Source organism: Canis aureus, chromosome 19, assembly GCF_053574225.1.
Source record: "Canis aureus isolate CA01 chromosome 19, VMU_Caureus_v.1.0, whole genome shotgun sequence".
Lineage (NCBI taxonomy): Eukaryota > Metazoa > Chordata > Mammalia > Carnivora > Canidae > Canis > Canis aureus.
The window spans coordinates 54,928,361-54,948,978 of record NC_135629.1 but is presented as its reverse complement, the minus strand read 5'-3'; the positions used below and the strand labels follow the sequence as shown (position 1 = coordinate 54,948,978).

Here is a 20,618-nt window from a genome sequence, read left to right as displayed (position 1 = left end):
AAAAGAACACTCCGGCCATACAGTAGGCCTCGAGGATCAGCCCCTGGGTTCACTCTGTCTCCTGTCCTCACCCCTGGGAGGCCGTGGCCTCCCACCAAGCACGGATCTGGTGCCATTTCTTACCAGGCCTGGTTTCCACCTTGGGGCACACGGACAGAGCAGGCCCCAGCCAGGTGCGTACCAAGAGCAGTCTGACTCCCGTGAGGCACACGGAGCCAAGCGTTTGCTGTGGTGGCAGGCTGCGTCCATGGAAACACCTGTCCCCAGGGACTCTCCTGGGTGTCTTGCTCCCCATGTTCCCAGAGGAGAAACATGGGATGGGGTTAAGACTACTCCCCCTGGGCTCAACCTGCTATTCCCCTTCCTGCGAGGCAACACTAGAACAGTCTTTGGGGGGCCCATACCCCCCATTCTTATTGGCCAACCCCTGTTCCTCTTCAGCTTGTTTCCTCTACGAACACAACTGCGGCCAGCATGCAGTTTTTAGACAAAAAGCACTTTATTTAACCAAAAAAAAAAGGGGGGGGGGTTAGGAAAGCACAATGCGCCTGCAGAAAACTATTTTTTCTTATAATTCTTTTTCTTAAAAAAAAAAAAAAAAGGAAGGAAGGAAAGAAAAAACACAACACAAAGCTTGTAATTTCCAATCACCATTATCAGGCTTTTACAACATCTATAAAGAACAAACAAACATCTGCTTCAAAACTCTACAGGGGGCAGGGGAAAGGAGAGAGGAGGGAGGGGGGAAGAGGAGGAGAGAGAGACTGAGAGAAAGAGAGAAAGAGACGGCACCCAGCAGACACGGGGAGGTTTTGTTATCATTTATTTGTGAAGTTAAAAACGAGCGATAAAAAGTAAAAACTGCCATACAATTTGTTGTTTTGTTCTCAATTTGTCCTCTTGAACAGTTGAAACCCAAGACCAGTCCCGGGAGTGGGGGGCAGGAGGGGCTGCAGGGGAGCCGAGCGAGGCAGGGGGGAGGAGGAGAGAGGAGGAGCAGAGGCCGAGGGGCTCGACTGGGGGGGAGGGGGGCCTGCAATAGCAACACCTGGTCCAAGGAATGTTCCAACTCTAACTAAAAAAAAAAAAAAAAAAAAAAAAAGAAATAGCAAGAGTGACTTTTTTTCCTTTTTAAAAGTTTATTTTAAAAACATGAAGAGGGCCAAGGGTGGTAGGAAGAAAATGAATTGCTTTCCCCTGAAAGAGGCAGTTTCAGGAAGGGATAGAGATTTTTATATATATATATATAATTTTATAGGTTTTGTCTGCTTTTTGTGTTTTTTATATTTTAAATTTTTTTTCTTTTTTGGCAGAGATTTAATTCTATCTTCTATGGCTGGCTCAACATGAAGGATCCCAATTTTGAAAGAAAAAAGCATGAGACACACAGAATGAGCGAGAGAGTGAGAGCCCAGCATCGCCCAGGCTGTGACCTCCAAGCCACTCAGCAAGGGCTTCCCCAGCACCTCCCACAGCAGCTATCGCTCTCTCGCCAAACAAACTAGGAAAAAACAAAAAAACAAAAAAAAACAAAACAAAAAAAAAGCCCCCAAACAGAACAAAATGGAAAAAAAAATAAAAGATTTTCACAGATGAAGAGGTTCACATTCATTCGATTCATTGAGCCTGCGGAGAGGGAAGAGATAGGAATCGGTCACTACGGGGAGGGGAGGAGGGGGCGGGAGACGGGGGACGGCGGCAAGGAGGGGGCCAGGAAGCCCCTCTCCTGAGCCTGTGGCGAGCTCAGGCTGCAACCATGTGTTTGTAACTGTCTAGTCAAATGCTCCGGGGACCTCGGCTGAAGTCAGACTGGCTCCTTGATGGAGGAGGAGGAGAAAGAGTGACGTGAAGACCAGGAGGAGAGAAGCAAGGGCCACAGAGGCAGAGCGGGAAGAGAGGGAGAGAAGCGCACTCAGGGTCAGGGAGGGAGGAGGGGTGCCCTCTGTCTTCAGGAAGGCAGGTGCTCCGGCGCATCACAACATGACAATCTCAGAGATCACGGTGTCCCCACAACACCCCTGTGAGGTAGGTTGGAAGGTGGCGGCGATCGTCATGCCCACTTCACAGACAAAACCGGGACACAGAGGCAGGCGCGATAGCGGAGGAGGCGGAGCCCAGGAGGGGCGGGAGGGGCCCTGGGGCGGGTCCCCTTGGCGAGCTCCCCCAAGGCCCACCAGAGCCAGGGCCGACCCACGCTGGGGCCGCCTGCAACACATAGTCACTCGGACACGGGGAAAAGATTGTGGGGTTAAAAATAAAAGAATGCAAAGAACAAAACCCAAAAAAGTAATGCAGAGAGGGGAAAACACATCCGTTTTCTTCCCAAGTGGCCAGATTTTGAGTGAGCGAGTTAGCGGCCAGGATGGCGACCAACCGTCTGTGCTGCCGGCCTGCCCCCCACCCCCAGGACTACCCACCAGTTCAACAGTTCCACCTTGTATTTGTTTCGCGCTTTCCCCCAGCATCGCGACAGCGTGACACAGGAACAAGCGGGCCGGCGCGGGGAGGCCTCTTCGTTTAACCTCTGGACCCAGCGCACACTTCCCCAGCTCGCGGGGACTCCCGGAGACCTCTGGCCACACGGCCCCCGCTGCAGGCATCAAGGACACACCCCGCAGGGGAAGGGATTTCCGGCGCTCCCCACTAAGGCAGGATGGACGGTGGCCGGGGGTTGGAAGGAGAAAGGAGGAGGAGGGGGGTGGCAATTTCCACTTGCCTGCTGCTGTCCCTGCTGTGTGGGAGGAGGCTGCGGGCCGCCGGGACCTGGAGTCTGGCCGTAGTAAGCGGCCTGCTGTCTGTAATACTCGGCCCAGGCGGCACTGTAGTCTGGCTGCGAGCCCGGGGGTGCTCCCGGACCCCCTCCGGTGGCCACTTGAGCTGCAGGGAGGCAGAGGGTGAGCGAGTGCAGCTGGGGGCTCGAGGGCCCAGCCCTGCCCCTACCGCGTGACCCCAGCGGCTCACCCTGCTTCTTGTAGTACTCCTCCCAGGCCTTCGTGTAGTCCTGCTGTGGGGGTGCTCCGGGCTGCTGGGGCTGCTGGCCTGAAGGGGGGAGGCATCAGGAGGTCAGAGGACGGCACAGGGAGGCGGCTGCCTCTCAGCAGCCTCTGGCAGACCAGAGCCCCGGCACTGGCCCGCACCCGCTCATTGGATCTTTTTTCTTTTTTAAAAGATTTTATTTGACATATAGAAAAAGAAAAAGAGAGCTCACACACACACACGCAAGTAGGGGGAGCGGCAGGCAGAGGGAGAAGCAGGCTCCCCGATGTGTAGCTTTGATACCAGGACCCTGGGATCACAATCCAAATTTCAGACGCTTAACTGACTGAGCCACCCAGGTGCCCCACACTCACCGATCTTTTTGTAATACTCTTCCCAAGCCTTCGTGTAGTCTGATTGGCCGGCAGGTGGGGGCTGAGGGGGCTCGCCCTGGGCAGGGGGTGCCGCAGGGGCTGGTGCAGGGCCCGGCACGGGGCCTGGGGGCTGCTGGTAGTAGTGTGAGTAGTAGGCGGCCCAGGCAGCGTTGGGGTCTGCAGCGGCTGCAGCTTTATCTGTAGGAGGGCAGGGGGCTGAAGGGCAGAACAGGGAGCCGGCCCTGCCCTCCCCACAGGGGCACCCAAGCCCTGTCCTGACCCTCAGCCAGGCAGCCTTACTTACTTGGGTCATGAGGAGCAGGTGGTTGCCACTGGGGATAGGTATTGCCCCAGCCCTGGGGTGGGTACTGGTGAGGAGGGGGGCCCCCCGCACTGCAGGACAAGAAAGGGAGGACAATTGAGCCGGGACTGCTCCTTCACAGGGGCAGGGAAGGCTAATAGGAAGGGGCCCAGGCCAGCCCCCTGCTTGTACTCAGCCACAGGCCCCTTGCCCAGAAAAAAGTGAGAAGAACACAAACTCCATTGGCTTAAGGATGTGAGAGTCCCCCCAAATTCAACATACATGAGTTTGCTTATCAGGTGGGGAGACTACAGTCAACACGTGTGACATCTTTTACAAATATGCATGAAACAAGAGGCTGGGCTGGATTGCGTCTTGGACCAGTGCAATCAGCACTTATTGGTGGTGAATGAAAATGGGACCCGCTGCTCTTCTTGCCAGCATGGCAATCCCCATGTCCCAAATCCCAGGAAGCTGAGAGGAATACTCACTGCGGGGGAGCCCCAGGTGGCCCCTGATTGAAAGGCCCGGGGTTGAATGGCCCCATGGGGCCTGCAGGGCCTGGTCCCCCTGGGCCTGGTCCAACCGGGCAGAGGGGACCCTGGAGGAAGCAGAAGCAGACAAATTTGGTTCAGGAGTGGGAGGAGACAGGAGATGGGTCTAGGCTCCTAAAACCCTTCCCTGAGCCCACCTCAATCTTTTCCTCAATGAGCTGCTTGGCGTGGTCAATCTGCTGGGGTGAGCCCCGGATGATGAATAATTTGAAGTTGGGGTCCCCGTTGGGTGGCAGCTGCCGGGAGATCTCCACAAAGGCGCCTGTCTGCTGGTTTATGGCTTTCACATTCTCACCACCTATGGGAAGCCACAAGCAGTGAAGGGAAGGCAGGAGGAGTGGGCGGGTGAGGAGCAGTATGCACGCAGGGCCTACTCACCTCGGCCGATGACCAGCCCACACTTGTGGGTGGGGATGGAGAAGGTCATCTCTCCCCCAGGAGGGCCCCAGTTGCCCTGGCCCCTTCCTCGTCCCCGACCCCCCGGGGGCATGCCAGGACCCCCTGGAGGGCCTGGAGGACCACTCTGCAAGACAGGGAGGAAATGGAGAGTGAACACAGAAAGCTAGCCTGGCTCCTGGACTTCTCTAATAGGGAAGTGCCAGTCCCCTCTATCCTCACGGGCAGCTCGCAGCATACCCCGAAGCCACCTACCCTGAGGCTCTGGAGGAGATCATTGATGATCCGAGCAGCATGCTCACACCGATCTGGGGGCCCCATTATGTGAGCTATCTTCTCAGGACCTGTCCCATCATCTGAAGCCAGCAACCAGAGAACAGAAAGATGAGTTTTAAAGAAAAGCACAACACCAAACCCCCATAACACCGCCTCTGCGAGGTAGACACCATGCCAAGCCAGGTGTCAGAAATATCTCCGGCTCAAAGTGCCGCTCATCACACTCCATGTATTGGGGGGGGGGGGGGGGTGCGGGGAGGCCCATGTTTCCAGAGAAGAAAACTCGACCAGCTAGGGCAGGGTGGCACCCCCGGAACAGATGCATTTTATGAAACTAAGGACGACAATAAACCTCAGAAAGGTCCTCCTTCCCCATGGGCCTACCACTTCCGAGACTCTCACTGAAGCCTGGCAGTAGCCCAGAGTTGGGGCAGAGTGATTTGATCCAGTCCAGGCTGCCCCATCAGGATGGGCCATTTGGTGGGGGAAACAGAACAGATTTGATGACAGGAAGAGCTTTCCTTTAAAGTTAAGAAGTCTGCCCTCCGCCACCTCTCGCACTTGGCTTTCCCCTCGAGGAGGGAAACAAGGCCCATTCTGCTGGCTAGGAGTAACGATGGCACCACAAAGAGGCTCAACGGGCTCACCACGGTGCCAGGCTATCTGCAGTGGACCCTCAGTCATCCTGAGGACAGAAGTGTAGACACAGCCACCCCCCCGCCCCAGCTAGTCTTTTCGGCCAGGCCCCTGACCTTGCTTAAACTGTATCCGCACACCAGCGTCATTCTGGATCTTCTTGATCATCTCTCCGCTCCGGCCAATGACCACCCCAACAGAATGCCTGGGCACTGGCACCTGACGGAGGGACGGATGTGGGGGGTGGTCAGCCGAGTCCTGTCCCTGTGGCTCTGGTGCCCTCTGCCCACCAGAGCGGGAGTCACGCCCAGCCCATGGCACTCCACTACTGCAGGAGGCCCACACTCACATCAATGCCCCCGCCAATCCGGGATCCATACTCGTTCCGGTCCCCAAAGCCACCCTGGTCACGCTCCCGCAGGATGTCCATCACCATCTCACAGGCTTGCTGCAAACACACAGGGCACGCCCTCCAACACCATTCCCCTAGCCTCCCATGACCCAAGGCCTCATGGACCTACGCTGAGCCCACCCAGGGCCTGCTAAAATTTTGACCTGCCGTCCCGAGAGGGAGGAATGGCCAGCATCCCCATTTTCCAGATAAAAAAACGAAAGATCAAAACTTAGGTCTCTTTCCCATGTCCAGTGCTGGGAGAGCTCAAAATGAGAGTGAGAGTCCTGCAGACTTCAAGCCAGTGCTCTTGAAAACCTCTCCCCTTTCTCTCAAATGTCCAGCCCTCTCTGCTGCTCACTTCCCCTAGATACCCCGTCACCCCCAGTGTTCTCACCTGCACTTTGTAAGGATCCCCAATGATGCGGAGAGGCTTGTCCACATTCGTATTCTGGGAGCCATCCTGAATTAAAATCATCTTCACTCCAGCTCGCTCCTTTACAATCAATGCGGAGAGTCAGTGTCGGGCTTTCAAAGAACTTTCTGGGGCTAGCGCACGTGGGGGGGCAGTTGTGATCACAAAGGGTAAGAGGCTCTGGCAAAGCAGTCGGTGGGGTGTGCACACACACAGATGCACGAAGGAGACATTCCGGGGACAGGAGGAGCTTCTGTCCTCCATCCCACCCCTCACCTGCAGCTGTTTAATTGTCTCCCCGCCTTTGCCGATGACCAGGCCGGCCTTCCCTGCGGGGATCATGATCTCCTGCACAGTGCCATTCTGGCCCCCATTGGCATTGTCGTGGAACTGTCCTGGGGGGCCCCCACGACCCCGAGAGACAATGTCATCCAGCATCATCTTCGCTTTCCTGGGAAGGGGAAGAGTGAGTTCAAACACTTGAAAGAGTACAGGTCTGACAGCCCCATCCAGCTCAGAGGGAAGAAGGTGACTCCAACATGCGCGTGTGACAGATGACGAGGAAGAGGGTCCGTCCCTGGGGATGGGGCTATTCAGGTGGTTTTCCCAGATCTTCGGAGTCAGGGCAATCAAAGCATCAGTACAGCCCCCTGGAGAGGGCAAGGGTTGAGGGACATGGGGGAGTTGCCCCCAACTTTCCAAAGGATGGAAAGAGCTTCTGCTGGCTCCCCTCACCACAATGACAGGCTCCACCAGGGACTTACTGGACAGATTCTGGGGCTCCCGTCAAGGACACGCTGCGCTCGGGCAGGCCACCGCTGTCTGTAGAGGAGAGAGAGGGTCGATGCCTCCCCAGGTCCGTGGACACTGGAGAAAGGCTTTCCACGGAGACGGGAAAACTTGCACAACAATGGCTATATCTGCCACCATTAGCAGCCTGACAAATCACGACTAACACCTGGGAAGCTGCGAGACCAAGGCTGGGAAGCCTAAAGGTCAGTCAAGAAAGTGGAACTTTGGGGGAAAAAGAGGAGCTGGAAGGTTAAGTTCCCAAACCTACTCCATTCCTGCCATCACCGACGATCACACACATCCTCTCCATGGTCTACAGACCCCACTGTGTTAGAACAAGTCCCCAGAAACCCCTGGATGACAGACACGTGCAGCTGAGTAGCCAGACTTGGATTCAAACCTGGGCCTGGTCTCAAAGTCACTCCTTCGAATGCATCTCCCTGCCTCACACATTCCCACTGGTTTCCCAGTAGGTGTTTACCTCAGATAGGGACTTAACAGTTTATAGCAAGATCTAGAACAAAATTTTGGATACTCAACCTTCAATCTTCCACCTTGGCCTCCCCCCAGCTGTAAAGTGCTACACTGCAGGGCACCACGCTGTACTAGTTAAGATCCTGCCCTGAGCCTGGCACGTAGAAAGCACTCCATAAACACCAATCTATCTCACTTCTATCCAGTCAGGTGACTGTTTTAAAAAAGTGCAAGGAACCCAGCCCGGCCCTGTGACCATTTTGACACAAATCTGGCTCTCATACCTGGAGAGATCTGGACTTTGCAGCCTGAATCCTGCTGGATTTTGTTAATCTGTTCACCTCCTCTGCCAATGACTAGATGGAGAAAAAGGGAAAAAGCAGATTGATGAGGGCACCCCAGCACTAAAAAGACTATGTGGCAGGCAGGGGTTCCTGGCTCTGCTGAGAGCTCCACCAGGCCCCCAGCCCAAAGAAGACAGGTGAGAGGAAAGTACAGGAGGCCCTCTCACACCAAAAGCTTCTGGGCCAGCAGGGGCTCCCAAGACACTGTCCCTGAGAGGCAGGAAAATGGGCACCCCACAGTGACCCACACTCACTTAGTCCCACCATGCCGTCTGGGACCCTATACTCTTCTGTCATTGAAGTCCTATAAGAAAAAACAATAAAAGCCAGTCTCAGGTGAGAAGAAAGAGACAGAAGGGTCTCTAGAAAAGACCCCTTGAAGCCACCGCTCCTCACCTGTGGGGTCTTTGGTGCTACTGGCCTCTGCTCCTACTTCCCACCACATCTGGACCAAGACCCCACAGGACTAAGCAAAGTCTGACAAGAGCACACAGCTTCCTCTCCCCAAGGCAAGCCACTCAACCTCTCAAGGCCCATTTCCCCAGTTAGGCCACAGGACACTTGGTTGGGGTCACTGTGCCCCCAAACTAGTGCTGCCCCACTAACTCAGGGCAAGAGCAAAGGCTTGGATGCTTAGACAGAATTCTGACCGTCGTTTCAGGTCTCTTAAGAAAAAATAAAATAAAATAAAAGGGTTGGTATCTTTTCCCTATCCTCTCCCTAACAAATCAATTTCAAATTTCATATACACAGAAAAAGAGGGATCCCTGGGTGGCGCAGCGGTTTGGCGCCTGCCTTTGGCCCAGGGCGCGATCCTGGAGATCCGGGATCAAATCCCATGTCAGGCTCCCGGTGCATGGAGCCTGCTTCTCCCTCTGCCTGTGTCTCTGCCTCTCTCTCTCTCTCACTGTGTGCCTATCATGAATAAATAAAAATTAAAAAAAAAAAAGAAAAAGAAAAAGAAACAACACGGTCCTTCAGGAAAGATTCTACATCAGATTCACTGAAGTCACTGGGGGTGGGGGGGTGGGGGGGGGTGGGGGTGGTGCGCAAATAGGAAAAAAACACAGGCCCCACCAGCTCTTGGGGAACAAGCATTTGCAGAAGGCAGAGGAGAAACCCATAGCTGGTCCTCAGCCCTCCTGCTAAGTGTCCCACCACAGCACAGGCAGCAACAGGGCACAAAGACTGCCCCTATACTTCCTGGGCTTCTCTGGGGCCAAGGAAGCAGCCACAGACACAGCTCTCCTAAGTCAGTAAGAAAGGCCAGCGATAGCTGACAGACAAGGAAACATGCGCTCTCCAAATCACAGCTTACCTGGGGGGAGGATGGATGGGTCCAAGTTGAGAACTGATGGCTGCAGAGAGAAAATTCAAAGCAATGATTGGCCTGGCTCCTCTTTGGGCCCCTGAACACTACTGGCCCCCAAGTACTCCTGCCCGCACGAGGAGTGGCTAGCACTTTACTACAGGCTGAGCCTTCCTGAGCACATCTCACATCAGCACACGCACCAACCATCTCTGCCTCAATCTCCAGGGGCTCTGAGACCCCTAAAGCTCACAGACCCCAGATGATAAGCACCTAGAGCCTCCATGGACAGGTGCCACCTCCTCAGAGTTTCTAGCTCCCAAATCCTAAAAACCTTTTAAGACCCTGAAGCTGCCCTCTGCCTGCATCATCCAATGGACTTACAGTCTCCCTGGGAAGCCAGTTTCTTGCTCTCCGGTTGGTCTGTGAAAGAGAGAGGATGTCAGATGCTACACCCACCCACCCACAGCTGCCTCAAATCTGATGCTGGTGCCACATGGCCTGGCAAACAGCCTCCCTCCCCCACCCCCCACACCAAAGCCAAGACAGGAGAGTAGCAGGGACCAACCAGGAAGGAGGCCAGACTTCCACCAGTCCTACCATCAGCACTTAGAGTAAAAGAAAAAAAGTCCTTTATAACAGGAACAATGATGGCAGCACTCAAGTCCAGGGGCAGGGAGGGACGGGGGGAAAGTCCGGTTTTGGCTGATCCCCCACGCTGATCATTTTGGCTACTGTGGGTAGCGCTGCACGCCCTAGGGCCAGCCAAGCTGCACTAATGTGGGGCTTGGATAAAACCATGAGCATTTCCCAAGCCAACCAGAAGGGGAGGAACAATCTTGACAACTTACAACTTGGACCCGGTCACAATCAATCTGCTCCTCTCAGCCACCTGATACCCCAGGATGGCAGCCCGAACAAGAAGAATGAACAAAGCTGGGGCTGCTGAGGTTTTAAAAGACCAAATGGCAGTGGGCTTCCCCCGACTCTGCATCACGTTCAGACAAAGGCACCTCGCTCTACCCCCGGCCTTCCTCCCAGCAGGTAGGTAGTTACCTCCATCTTCTAACTGCCTCTTCTGGCCCCCAAAACCAAAATCAGGAGTGCTGTTGTTCACTGTGGTAGCAGCGTCGCCTCCAATTTTGGCTGCGATCTAGAAATAAAATCGTAAGCACAGAAGGTTACCACCACAACGAACGGGTGCTCAGACGAACTTCTCAGAACCTACCCGAGGGCCTCAACATTCAAGAGTCATCCAGGAATTTCAAAATTCCCTTTCTAGATGGGATTCGTGCCCTCGTCGTCTGCAACTGCTCTGCTCTCGGGAGGACCCTCAGGTTGCCTCCATGAGGGAAGCAGAAGTGTGACTGTGGCCCAGCTCTCCTGGGATGGTGGAGACCACAACTTTCCTTTATCTCCCTCCCCCTCAAAATCTTTGCGTTCGTTAAATGACTTTTAGAGAAACGTCTGCTTAAAGGCATTTAAAATCTTCATTCCACCAAATCCAAAGACCCTTTCTGAAAACACACATTACACGCCAGACACGTGAGGAACGACTTCAAATAATCCCAATGTAACAAAATTTAAGACCAGAATCCAGGTGTGAAACTATCACACTGTGTTTTTTCCAAAGAAACGCAAACCAGAAGTTAAGGATCTATCTTCCCACCTCTCTTAATTTTCTTTTTTCTTTTCTTTTCTTTTTTTTTTTTTAAACACTTTGGGCCAAAGCTCTCAGGATGAGGCTTTTCCCCAGCCCAACAAAGAGCATCAGCTCGCCTAGTGACGACCGCTTCTCCCTCAAGGCAGTTTGGTGGGCAACAAGACCAAGTGCACAGCAGAGGCTGATCCCGCGCCCTAGGTGAGAAAGCCTAGACCACACTGGGCGGGGAATAGGGCGTTCACCTAACGGGACCTCCCACTCTGCCCCGGAGGCACTGGAACAACCCCGGGAAAGCCTCCGACGGGAACGCACTCAGTCGGCTCCCGGCCGGTCCGCTGCCCGGGAGGACAGCAAAGTTCTCCGGTTCTCCAGGCCTCCTCCCCTCCAGGGCGTGCGGAGGCCGCAGATGGAGCTGGGGAGGTCAGTCACAGCAGCATGTGACACCTCCATGTTACCATCACGCCTCAAAACACAGTAGTGGGACCCTCCCCTCCTTCCCAGACAGACAGACCACGCTTCCAAGCCACCGGAAGCATCAGAAAGGAGCCAGACCCGGTGCCCAGCCTCCCCGTTTCGCCCAAGCGCTCGGCCACTCTGGTGGCAAGGGGCCCCCTTCCCAGGCTCCAGAGGAAGGGCTGTTTCATCCCCAAGTCCTTTCTTCCCGGGGAACGGGCGAAGACGCGGCTGGGCCGGAGGCAAACAGCTCTCTGCCCCGGTGGGGAGGCGAGCGCCTAGCAAGACCCTCCCCTCCGGGAAGCTGGGCACTCCGCTCCCGGGAGAGGAAAGCGTGCCCCCGGGCGTCCTAAGTGGGGGCCCCCCAAAGTGAGTCCCAGCCCTCCGGGGCCCCCTCGCACGCCCCTTCCCCTGCAGGGGGTCACCCGCCGGGGGCCCACCGGGGACACCCTGGAAGGCCCGAGCCCCCGCCTACCGCCCCCACGTGACCCCGCCGCGGCCTCGGCCCCCCCCGCGACCCCGCGCGCGCGCGTGACCCCGCCCCCTCCCCCGCCCGCGCGCGCCCCTCAGGCCCGCGGCCTCCTCACCTGGCGGGCCCGCTGCACGGCGTCGGCGAAGGCGTCCTTGCGGATCCCCGGGCCTCCCCCGCCGGGCGGCTGGGAGGGACCCCCGGCCGACCCCCCGCCCGGGCCGCCGCCGCCGGGGCCGCCGCCGCCCCGGTCCCCCGCGCCCGGCGGGCCCGGCGGAGGGCCTCCCCCGGCGCCCCCGGCTCCCCCGGCTCCCCCGCCGCCGCCGGCGGGCGGCGGCGGCCCGGGCGGGGGTCCTCCCGTGCTGTAGTCCGACATGGCGCGGCGGGGCCGGGCCTGGCGCGGAGGCTGAAGCTGAGGAGGAGGCGGCGGCGGCGGCGGCTCAACGCGGGAACAAGGCCTCGCTCCACACGGCCGCGGAGCACTCTGGGAACCCAGCGGCTGGGAAGACGACGAGGGGGGAGAGGGACGCCCCCTCCCGCCGCCGGCGTGACGGACGGCGCAGCCAGGCCAATGGGAGGCGGCCGCCTCTCCAGGAACACCAATCGCGGGCTCCGGACACGAGCAGCCAATCGGAGGGCCGCGAGAGGCTGTGGGCGGGAGGCGCCGCGTGACCGACAGCTCTCGGAGGCAGTGGGCTGCGCGCTGCCGGTGCCGGGCGGGCAAATCGAGGCGACCCGAGAGGGCAGGAGGCCCAATGGAGCGGGGGTTCCAGAACTACGGGGCGACTTCAGGACCGGATTGACGGCTCCAGGGAGTCAAGTGCACAGGAAGGAGGGGCCTGGCGAAAGGCTCCTTTGAACAGGCTGGGCGGGCGCCAGGTGAGATAATCGTGCACGCGAGCCAATGAGTCCGCGCGGGGGGCGGTTCTTGGGAAGATTGGCGGTCGGCGTAGCCCAATCCCTGACGAGCCCTGGGTGACGCGCTCGGGTTTGGACGGGATTGCTTCCCCTGTTAACCAGAATCCTTTTCCAGCCTTGATCTCTAGGCCAATGGCCGGGCGGCGGGGGCGGGCGCAAGGTGACGGACAGCGCGCCGGACAAATGGCGGTGGAGGAAGTCTAGGGGCCCCGTTTTGGTGGGAGCCAGTGGAAGCGGAGCTGCATTGGGGCGGAGCCGGCCGCCGGACGACGAGAGGGGATTAGCCGTCGTGGGAGTGAGTGGCAGTCGACGTGGGCAGCGCCGACCGGCTGCCCGGAATTCGGGCCTGACGTCTGGGTTAGCGCCCCAGGAGCCTGGCTGGGTAGGCCGAACACATGGCCTGCTCGAGGCCTTGGAGGTCGGATGCTCCCGGGGGCGCGGTGGCCCAGGAGCAGGGGGGGGGCCCACGGATCCCCTGCACCCGCGCTCTTCACCCAGGATTCTAGAGCCGCCACTTCCCTTCCAGGACTCACGGGACCAGTTCCTCTCCAGAATGCAAGGGTCTAGGGCCATCGGTTCTCGCCTAGGACCCTAATTCCACACCCCACACCCGTTTCCCATAAGGCCGGGGATGGGGGTGGGGGGGATCAGAGCCTCAAGATCCGATCCTCGGCCCTCAGTTTCTCTCCTGAACCCAGGCGTCTTATGGGTTTACAATTCCTATTCAGGTCCGAGGGGCTCAAGGGTCCCCCTTTCCGGGCCCCAGGGATTCCCAGGTACCCCGCTTCCATTCTTGGGACCCAGGTATCCGAGGCGCCCTGCTGGGTCTTAGGCCCTGGGTGTTCCAGGTCCCCAACTCACCTCCTGAAACCAGGGATTCCTGGTGCCTTCCTAGACCCAGAGAGTCCATTTACTGGGCTCCCCACTTGGACGCAGGTATCCCAGACACATCCAGCAGAAACTGTCTCTTTATTTCAGGTTCTCTCCACATCCACCATTTCACCCTGAAGCTGGATGTGACGAGCCACAGCGAGCCAAACTGGAGTCCACACTAGTCTCTGGCTGCACCCTCAGGAAGGATCCCCAGGGATCTTCTGACCCAGGCCTCCAGACTGCTTCTCCTGACAAAAACTGCCCCCCGGGTCTAAGCCTGGTGGGCTCTTTGGGCCAGGGGACCCTGGATCCTCCTGTCCATTTCTGCCCAGGGTGTGTCGACTAGCCACGGCCTATACGCCCAGGGTTTTCTTCATGGCTTCGTACACCACGTAGCTGATGCCACCTGCTGGTAACACCTTCAGTAAGGTGGGAGTCATGCCTCGGTACAGCCCCGGCCAACCTTGCTGGGCCAAGATCCCCCGGAAGACTCCACACATGGTGGGGTTCGAACCCTCCACAGTGTCTGTGGGAACAGGGGCAAGCTCAGGGCTTCTGCCAGAGGATGATCAGGCCTCCAGGGGCGCTGGAATATTGGGGGTTGGGTGAAGCCCGGGGCCAAGGTCTGGGGGGTCATTTGGGAGGGTGTTTGGAGACTTGTAGAGGATATTGGTCACTTTGGGGAGAGTGAGATCAATTCAGGCAGGAGTTTTTAGGATTTGTTTTTGGGAACATCTTAGAAAACAAGCTTATAATGGAGAGGGAACTTCTAAGATCTGCTAGAGATTTGAGGAGTGTGCTAAGGGGGAGGGGGGAGTTGGGGATATTTTCAAGATTAGGGTAGTGGACCAAGGACTTGTTTGGATGTTTGTGGATTGGTGTAGGGGGTGAGAGTCCATTTGGGGAGTACCCAGGGTAGTGGGGGAAGTGGTTATGATGTTAAGACGTCTAAGAGTCAGATTTAGGAATTTTAGGAATTTTAGGAATTTTGACTTTTGGAGTCAAATATGGGCTGGGTCTGATTTGGAGAAGCTGGGAGAACATTTGGGGAATCTATATCCCCACTGAGGTCAGTGTGGGGGCCTAAGTCCTATTTGGGGATGCTTATGGGGGTCAGTTAGGAGATGTTCGTTTCAGTGGTTTGTAGGGTTCATTTGGGGTCTGGTATCAGATTTAGGGGTGATTCTTAGTGGGTCTAGAGGGCAGCAGAAGCATCCAGGATCAGATGTGGAACATTTGGGAGTGAGTTTTGGGGGATGAGAAAGTTCAGAGTCAGGGCTGAGGGAGAGGGGCACACACGATGGCCAGTGGGGCTAGCCTGACCTTGGGCCTGCATCCTGGTGCGCACCAGGGTCAGTGGGTAACTGGCCATCTGGCCACAGGTCGTGGACAGCGTCACAGATAACAGACTGACCAGGCCACTGGGATCCTCCATGTCCCTCCCTGATTTCAACCAGAAGCACCTGAGCATCTGCAAGAGAAGGGGGTCAGGAGGAAGTGCACTGTGGGCCTGTGTTCACAGCACTCCTGGTACCCCTCCATGGGCCCCACACCTCATAGACGGCCAGGTCAGTGCAGGCATAGGGGATGATGCCAAGCATGTTGGGCAGGTAGCCGCGGTATAGGGCGCGGGTGCCCTCCCGCTCCAGGATCTGCCTTGCACAGTCCAGCAGCCCCTTGTACTGGCCCGTCCGGCGAAGGGTCAGCCGCGTCTTCAGCACCTGTGGAGGATGAGGAGGGAGTGGCTCATCTGATCCAATGCTCTCATCGACCTTCAGCAGCAACCATCGTCTCCATCCTACCACTGAGGAAACTGAAGCTCAAGAGAGTACACAGAGCTGAGTTTCAAACCCAGAGCCGTCCGATCCCTTGGCCTCTCTGTGCTCCCAACCCAGGGTTCAGCAGCAGAGGCCAAGAGGATAAGGGAAATGACATGGACTGACTGGAGTCACAGCTTATACCTAACAGCAGCCAGACACAATGCCGTGGGAGTGCAGACCCCAGGTGGCCAGATTTGCCAATCTTCCAAGAGAAGCCAGACAACGTGATTTGTATGAAATGCTCCAAAATCAAAATATTGGCAACTCTACAGTTGCCCAAAAGACCAAACACCAAGTGCAGTAGGCAAAATTCTAAGGTGGTCCCTAAGATTACCACATCTGATATATAATCTCCATATAATGCCTGCCCGACCTTGAGAGTGTGCTGTGAATGAATGAATGAGTGAATGTGATTGGGTGTCACTCCCCTCATTGAGTTACATGACATGAAGGTGAAGAGATTTTGCAGATGTAATGGAGGTCTTGAAGCAGCTGATTTTAAGTGAAGCAAGACCACTCATCCCTGGTGGGCCTGACCAAATCAGGTGAGCCCTTTAAAAGAGTCTCTTGCCAGAGACCAGAGAAATCAGAGCGATTGGGAATGTCCAGGACATTTTTCATTTGCTCTTAAACAAGCAGACCGTTGGGGAGAAGACCACGTGGTAGGGACAGCGGATAGCCTTCTTGGTGCTGAGGATCTCCATCCGTTGTAGGATGTTTCACAAGAAACTGAATCCTGTGAACAACCAAGGAACAACACAGGCCTCAGGTGGGCTCACTGTAGCCCAGCCAACACCTTGATTTCAGCCTGATGAAATCCTGACCAGAGGGCCCGACCAGCCAGTGCCCAGACGTGACCCACAAATGAGATAATAAATCTATAATTTTAAAAGCTGCCGAGTCTCTGGCAATTTGTTACACAGCAGTAGAACACAGATATACTTAGGAAGAAATTTAACTGGTCAAGAGCAAGCGTTATATGAGAAAAACTTTAAACAAACATTGAAGTACAAAAGGGGAGACTTGAACAAATGCAAATGTTCTGAGCAGCCCGGGTGGCTCAGCGGCTTAGCGCCGCCTTCAGCCCAGGGCGTGATCCTGGAGACCCGGGACCAAGTCCCGCGTCAGGCTCCCTGCATGGAGCCTGCTTCTTCTGTCTCTGTCTCTGCCTCTCTGTCTCTCATGAATAAATAAATAAAATCTAAAAAAAAGAAAAAATAGCAGGACTCTCTAAGCTTATTTATTTTTTTAATTTTTATTTATTTATGATCGTCACACAGAGAGAGAGGCAGAGACACAGGCAGAGGGAGGAGCAGGCTCCATGCACCGGGAGCCCGACGTGGGACTCGATCCCGGGTCTCCAGGACCGCGCCCTGGGCCAAAGGCAGGCGCTAAACCGCTGCGCCACACAGGGATCCCTCTAAGCTTATTTATAAGTTGAATACCATCCCAGTTAAACAAACAAAACCAATAGGTGACCTTGTTTTCTGAGTTAGATAAGTTGCTTTTCAAGTTTATATGGGAAACCACCAGGGGGATAACCTGGAAAGCCAATAAAGAAGATGGGGGGAAGAGGGAGATGAGAAAGCCTACGATCAAGCCTCAAAAATTAAAGACAGTAAAACTACAGTGGCACCCGCTGACTGAGTCCAAAGAGCGTGCGACTCTTGATCTGGAGGTCATGAGTTCCAGCCCCATGTTGGGTATAGAGACCACTATAAATCAAAAAATTTTTTAAAAGATAAAACTGGGGGGATCCCTGGATGGCTCGGTGGTTTAGCGCCTGCCTTTGGCCCAGGGCGCGATCCTGGAGACCCGGGATTGAGTCCCACGTCAGGCTCCTGGCATGAAGCCTGCTTCTCCCTCCTCCTGTGTCTCTGCCTCTCTTTCTCTCTCTCTCTCTCTGTCTATCATAAGTAAATAAATCTATCTTTTAAAAAAAAAAAAAGATAAGACTGTAGGCAGTAAAAGGATCAGGGGTGGCCAGGGATTCAGGGGGGAAGCGAGAAGGGGTGAAGAGATGGAGCACAGGATTTTTAGGGCAGTGAAACTACCCTGTCTGACCCCCAGATGGCAGACACCTGTCCATGCACATCTGTACAAACCGCAGATTGTACAACCCAAAGAGTGCCCCTGAGGGCAACTCTGGGCTTTAATAATAATGTATTGATATATATATTGGCTCATCCGTTGCAACAAATGGACCACCCCATGCAAGACCCTAATAGCAGAGACTTTGTATATGTGGGAAGAGGTGTATGGGAACTCTGTACCTCCTGCTCCGTGTTTCTGTAAATCTAAAACTGCTGTGCACAATAAAATCTGTTACCTCCCTCCCTTCCCCTCCCCCCCCCAAAAAAACAAGGAAAAAGAGACATTCGTGCATGGACAGACACACCAGAGCAAAGAGAGAAAGCCCAACTGTACATGGGAGTTTAGTAAATTACAAATTACACAGGGTCTTCTGGATCCTTGAGGGGGAAAGGATGGTTGAGCTGACTGGGGAGCCATCTGGAATATACGAGTTTGCCACACACCTCACATGAAGGGGAAGACAAGGGGGAGGAGGGAAGAAGACAGGAAGGAGGGGGAAGTAGTAGCAGGTGGTAGCTAACTTTCACCTTGTTTCATCCTTGGGGGGAGGGAGGGCAGAGGTTCTCTTACCTCCATGGGGTTGATGAGCGTCTGGGAGGTGGCCACGGCTAGGGAGCCAGCTAGGAGACGTTCCTGGAAGGGTGGGGACCCATGCACTCCGCAGAAGTAATTCTTACACTGTGGCAGGAGAGAGGAGCAGGAGAGAGCCGCTAACCCCCTCCCTCGCTGAAACCCACCCTGAGTCTTGGGTAAGGATCTGGGCTTGCAAGCGGGGGTGTAGGAGAGGGTTTGGGGTTAAAGGGCAGGGCTGGGTAAAGCGGGCCTTCCCCCCACACACACACTTCATTGCGCCCCCCTCTCCCCAACCTGTTCAAAGACGGAGAACTTGATGGCGTACTCGGGGGCAATCTTGAGGACGTTGATGCCGTTGCCCCGCCACAGGGAGTGGAAGCCCCCCTCCTGGACCATGCTTCGGAGCCCTCCCAGCAGGTTCATGAAGTTCGTCTTGGAGGAGTAGACCTGGGGGTAGGGAGGCCACCGGCCCTGTGAGGAACCTCCCACCCGATCCCCACCTCCAACCCAGCCCCGAGTCCAACCCCATCCTGCCCCCAGCCACCCAACCCCATTCCTCCCCAGCTAGTGCTGTAACCCAATGCAGACCCACATCCTGCCTCCTCCCTCATCTTCCTCTCCTTGGCTGTTCTAGTTCGCCTTCAAAACCACCCAAAGACCCCATCCTCAGTTCCCTTATCCCTGACCCCACCCTGTCCCTGGTACTGTTCTCTCAGCTCCAGCAACTCAAGTTCATGCTCCATCCTCATTGGCTCCAGCGCCAGCCCCAGCTTCAACTCCCACATTTACCTCCATTCGGCCTCCTCCTGACTCCAACCCATGCCCCAGCCCCACCCTCAAACCTGTTTCCAATTGCATCCTCACCCCTATCCTGTCCCCCAATCAGCTCCACCTCCATCCAGCCAGCCCCACCCCAAAGGCTCCAGGGCCTTGGTCCCCGCGCACCTGCATATACACCTTGGCTCGGTCTAGAGGGGCCGTCCCAGTGCGGGACACCGCCCCAGCCATGGCCCCTGAGAGCAGAAACTTCCACAAGGCCCCCTCGTTGTCCACTTCAAGGACGTCCACGGGGACCATCAGCTGCTCTCCTGTGTCCAGCACCTGCAGGGCAGACCCAGCTCCCACCCATACTGAGCCGGGCTGCAGCTCCTTCCCTGCAACCCCAGAAGCCCCTCCTAGTGTGAAGGCCCACCCTGGTCCCCACTGCTTCCAGATGGAATTCCGGGTCCGCTTGGAGGGGAGTGGGGCAGGCAGAGGCAGGCAGCGCGGCCTTCTACCCCGGCAGTCAGGCTGCAGGTGCCGAAGACCTGCAGTTCTCAAACTCACCTGCTGTGATGGCAGATGCTCCAGGTCGTTTTCACGCACGTGCCCAAACACATACCCATACACGTGTGTACAGCCCACGTTCCGGGAGGGGGCCAGGGGCGGGGTCGGAGGTGGGGCTTCGGTGAGTAAGGCCTTGACCCTCTTAAACAGGGTCTGGACACTGGAGCAAGGCTTCTGAGCTTCCTCAGGCTGGGCTCCCATGGCAGCCGGAGGGTTAGGACACCTAGGTTCAAATCCCTGGCGACAGGTTTGCCCATCCAGCAACCATGTGGGAGGGGTCACCTTGTAAATTTGGGAACCAGGCCATGATGAGGTCACAGAGGCCCTTGTGACCTCACTGGATATGGTGCACAGAGTAAGCCTGTCCATATCCAAATTCCTCTAAACCCATGAACTCGCTTATGTCAAGTGGCAAAGGGAAAAGCAAATTTGCCGAAGGAATTAAGGTCACTCACCAGCCGATGGGGAGATGGAGAAATTATTCTGGACTAATTGTGGGCCCGGTCTAACCTCGTAGGTCCTTAAACAGTGAGGAAGGGAGCAGAACAGGGTTAAAAGGATCAACTTAAGAAAGACTCGACTGACCATTGCTGGCTTTGCAGATGAGGAGGGAACCGCCAGCCATGGGGTGCAGGCCGACCCTCAAAGCTGCAAAAGGCCAGGAGGCAGATTCTTCCCTGGAGCCTCCAGAAGGAGCTTGATTTTAGCCTAAGGGGATTCGTGTCAGGCTTCTGACCGCTGGAATAATACATTTGTGTTGTTTTAAGCCACCACGTTCGTGGTCGTTTGTTACAGCAGCTGGAGGAAACTAATGCGCTGTGTTTCGTTATCATGGCAACAGGAGATAGAAGTGAAGGAGAATGGGAAGGTTCTGGAGCTCTGGGAAGGAGAGACACAGTGGGTCCCCGAAGTGAGAGAGGCCTGGGTTTGGAGGCAGCCTGGGTTTGAATCCCATCTAGGGCAACTCTTGCTGTGTGACCTGGGGGTACTCACTTTACCTCTCTGAGCTTCGGTTTCCCCCACGTGTAAATTGGAAGCGGCGATAAGCTCTTACCACGAAGGGTCAATAGGTTGCAGTGAGCGTTGAGAGCACTTCCATCCTCCCATGCAGTTTGGTTCCAAAATGTTGATGCCATCCACAATTCTTTTCTTGCTCTCATGCCCACGCTCTGTCATCACATCCTGGCTTAA

General features: G+C 55.9%; 3 protein-coding genes and 1 long non-coding RNA gene across 23 annotated transcripts in view; 2 read left to right on the top strand and 2 right to left on the bottom strand.

Annotated features, from left to right (window-relative positions):
• Window positions 1-1,400, top strand: part of LOC144290736 (adenylate kinase isoenzyme 1-like) — a 14,462-nt gene extending 13,062 nt beyond the window's left edge. For all 11 annotated transcript variants that reach the window (XM_077860266.1, XM_077860262.1, XM_077860265.1 and 8 more), the window contains one exon: window positions 1,316-1,400. The gene's annotated coding sequence lies outside the window, so the exon portion shown is untranslated. The remainder of the gene's footprint in view (window positions 1-1,315) is intronic.
• Window positions 588-12,316, bottom strand: KHSRP (KH-type splicing regulatory protein). Of its 2 annotated transcripts, XM_077860233.1 has the most exons (20): window positions 11,942-12,316; window positions 10,295-10,391; window positions 9,623-9,661; window positions 9,248-9,287; window positions 8,184-8,233; window positions 7,870-7,941; window positions 7,084-7,141; window positions 6,596-6,770; window positions 6,302-6,400; window positions 5,863-5,961; window positions 5,630-5,732; window positions 4,857-4,957; window positions 4,584-4,728; window positions 4,343-4,503; window positions 4,143-4,252; window positions 3,655-3,743; window positions 3,351-3,548; window positions 2,962-3,039; window positions 2,717-2,877; window positions 588-1,626 (listed from the first exon to the last, which is right to left on the bottom strand). In XM_077860233.1, exons 1-20 carry the CDS (start codon window positions 12,197-12,199, stop codon window positions 1,618-1,620), a joined length of 2,142 nt encoding a protein of 713 aa, XP_077716359.1. In that variant the 5' UTR covers window positions 12,200-12,316; the 3' UTR covers window positions 588-1,617. The 2 variants fall into 2 exon arrangements, with proteins under 2 accessions (XP_077716359.1, XP_077716358.1); XM_077860232.1 differs by having other exon boundaries at window positions 588-2,877; window positions 11,942-12,315.
• On the top strand, window positions 12,217-16,329 carry LOC144290741 (uncharacterized). The gene is made up of 3 exons (XR_013358288.1): window positions 12,217-12,702; window positions 12,857-13,123; window positions 13,720-16,329. It is a non-coding gene; the product is annotated as an uncharacterized LOC144290741 (long non-coding RNA).
• Window positions 13,694-20,618, bottom strand: SLC25A41 (solute carrier family 25 member 41). 9 transcript variants are annotated; one of them, XM_077860250.1, is made up of 8 exons: window positions 20,482-20,550; window positions 19,883-19,947; window positions 19,047-19,202; window positions 18,396-18,548; window positions 18,099-18,206; window positions 15,168-15,335; window positions 14,938-15,085; window positions 13,694-14,140 (listed from the first exon to the last, which is right to left on the bottom strand). In XM_077860250.1, the coding sequence occupies exons 3-8, from the start codon at window positions 19,176-19,178 to the stop codon at window positions 13,968-13,970; spliced, it is 882 nt and encodes a 293-aa protein (XP_077716376.1). In that variant the 5' UTR covers window positions 19,179-19,202; window positions 19,883-19,947; window positions 20,482-20,550; the 3' UTR covers window positions 13,694-13,967. The 9 variants fall into 9 exon arrangements, with proteins under 9 accessions (XP_077716376.1, XP_077716375.1, XP_077716377.1 ...); XM_077860249.1 differs by lacking the exon at window positions 20,482-20,550 and adding an exon at window positions 20,199-20,475; XM_077860251.1 differs by lacking the exon at window positions 19,883-19,947 and having other exon boundaries at window positions 20,482-20,618.

Coding starts and splice junctions, on each gene's coding strand:
- SLC25A41 (XM_077860243.1), bottom strand. CDS start 19,796: ATGGACAGGCTTACTCTGTGCACCATATCCAGTGAGGTCACAAGGGCC. Junction 18,549..19,046: donor GAGCCAAGGTGTATATGCAG/GTGCGCGGGGAC, acceptor CCCTACCCCCAG/GTCTACTCCTCCAAGACGAA. Junction 18,207..18,395: donor AGTTCTCCGTCTTTGAACAG/GTTGGGGAGAGG, acceptor CTCCTGCCACAG/TGTAAGAATTACTTCTGCGG.
- KHSRP (XM_077860232.1), bottom strand. CDS start 12,199: ATGTCGGACTACAGCACGGGAGGACCCCCGCCCGGGCCGCCGCCGCCC. Junction 9,288..9,622: donor ACTGGCTTCCCAGGGAGACT/GTAAGTCCATTG, acceptor TTCTCTCTGCAG/CCATCAGTTCTCAACTTGGA. Junction 7,942..8,183: donor AGACGGCATGGTGGGACTAA/GTGAGTGTGGGT, acceptor TTCTCCATCTAG/TCATTGGCAGAGGAGGTGAA.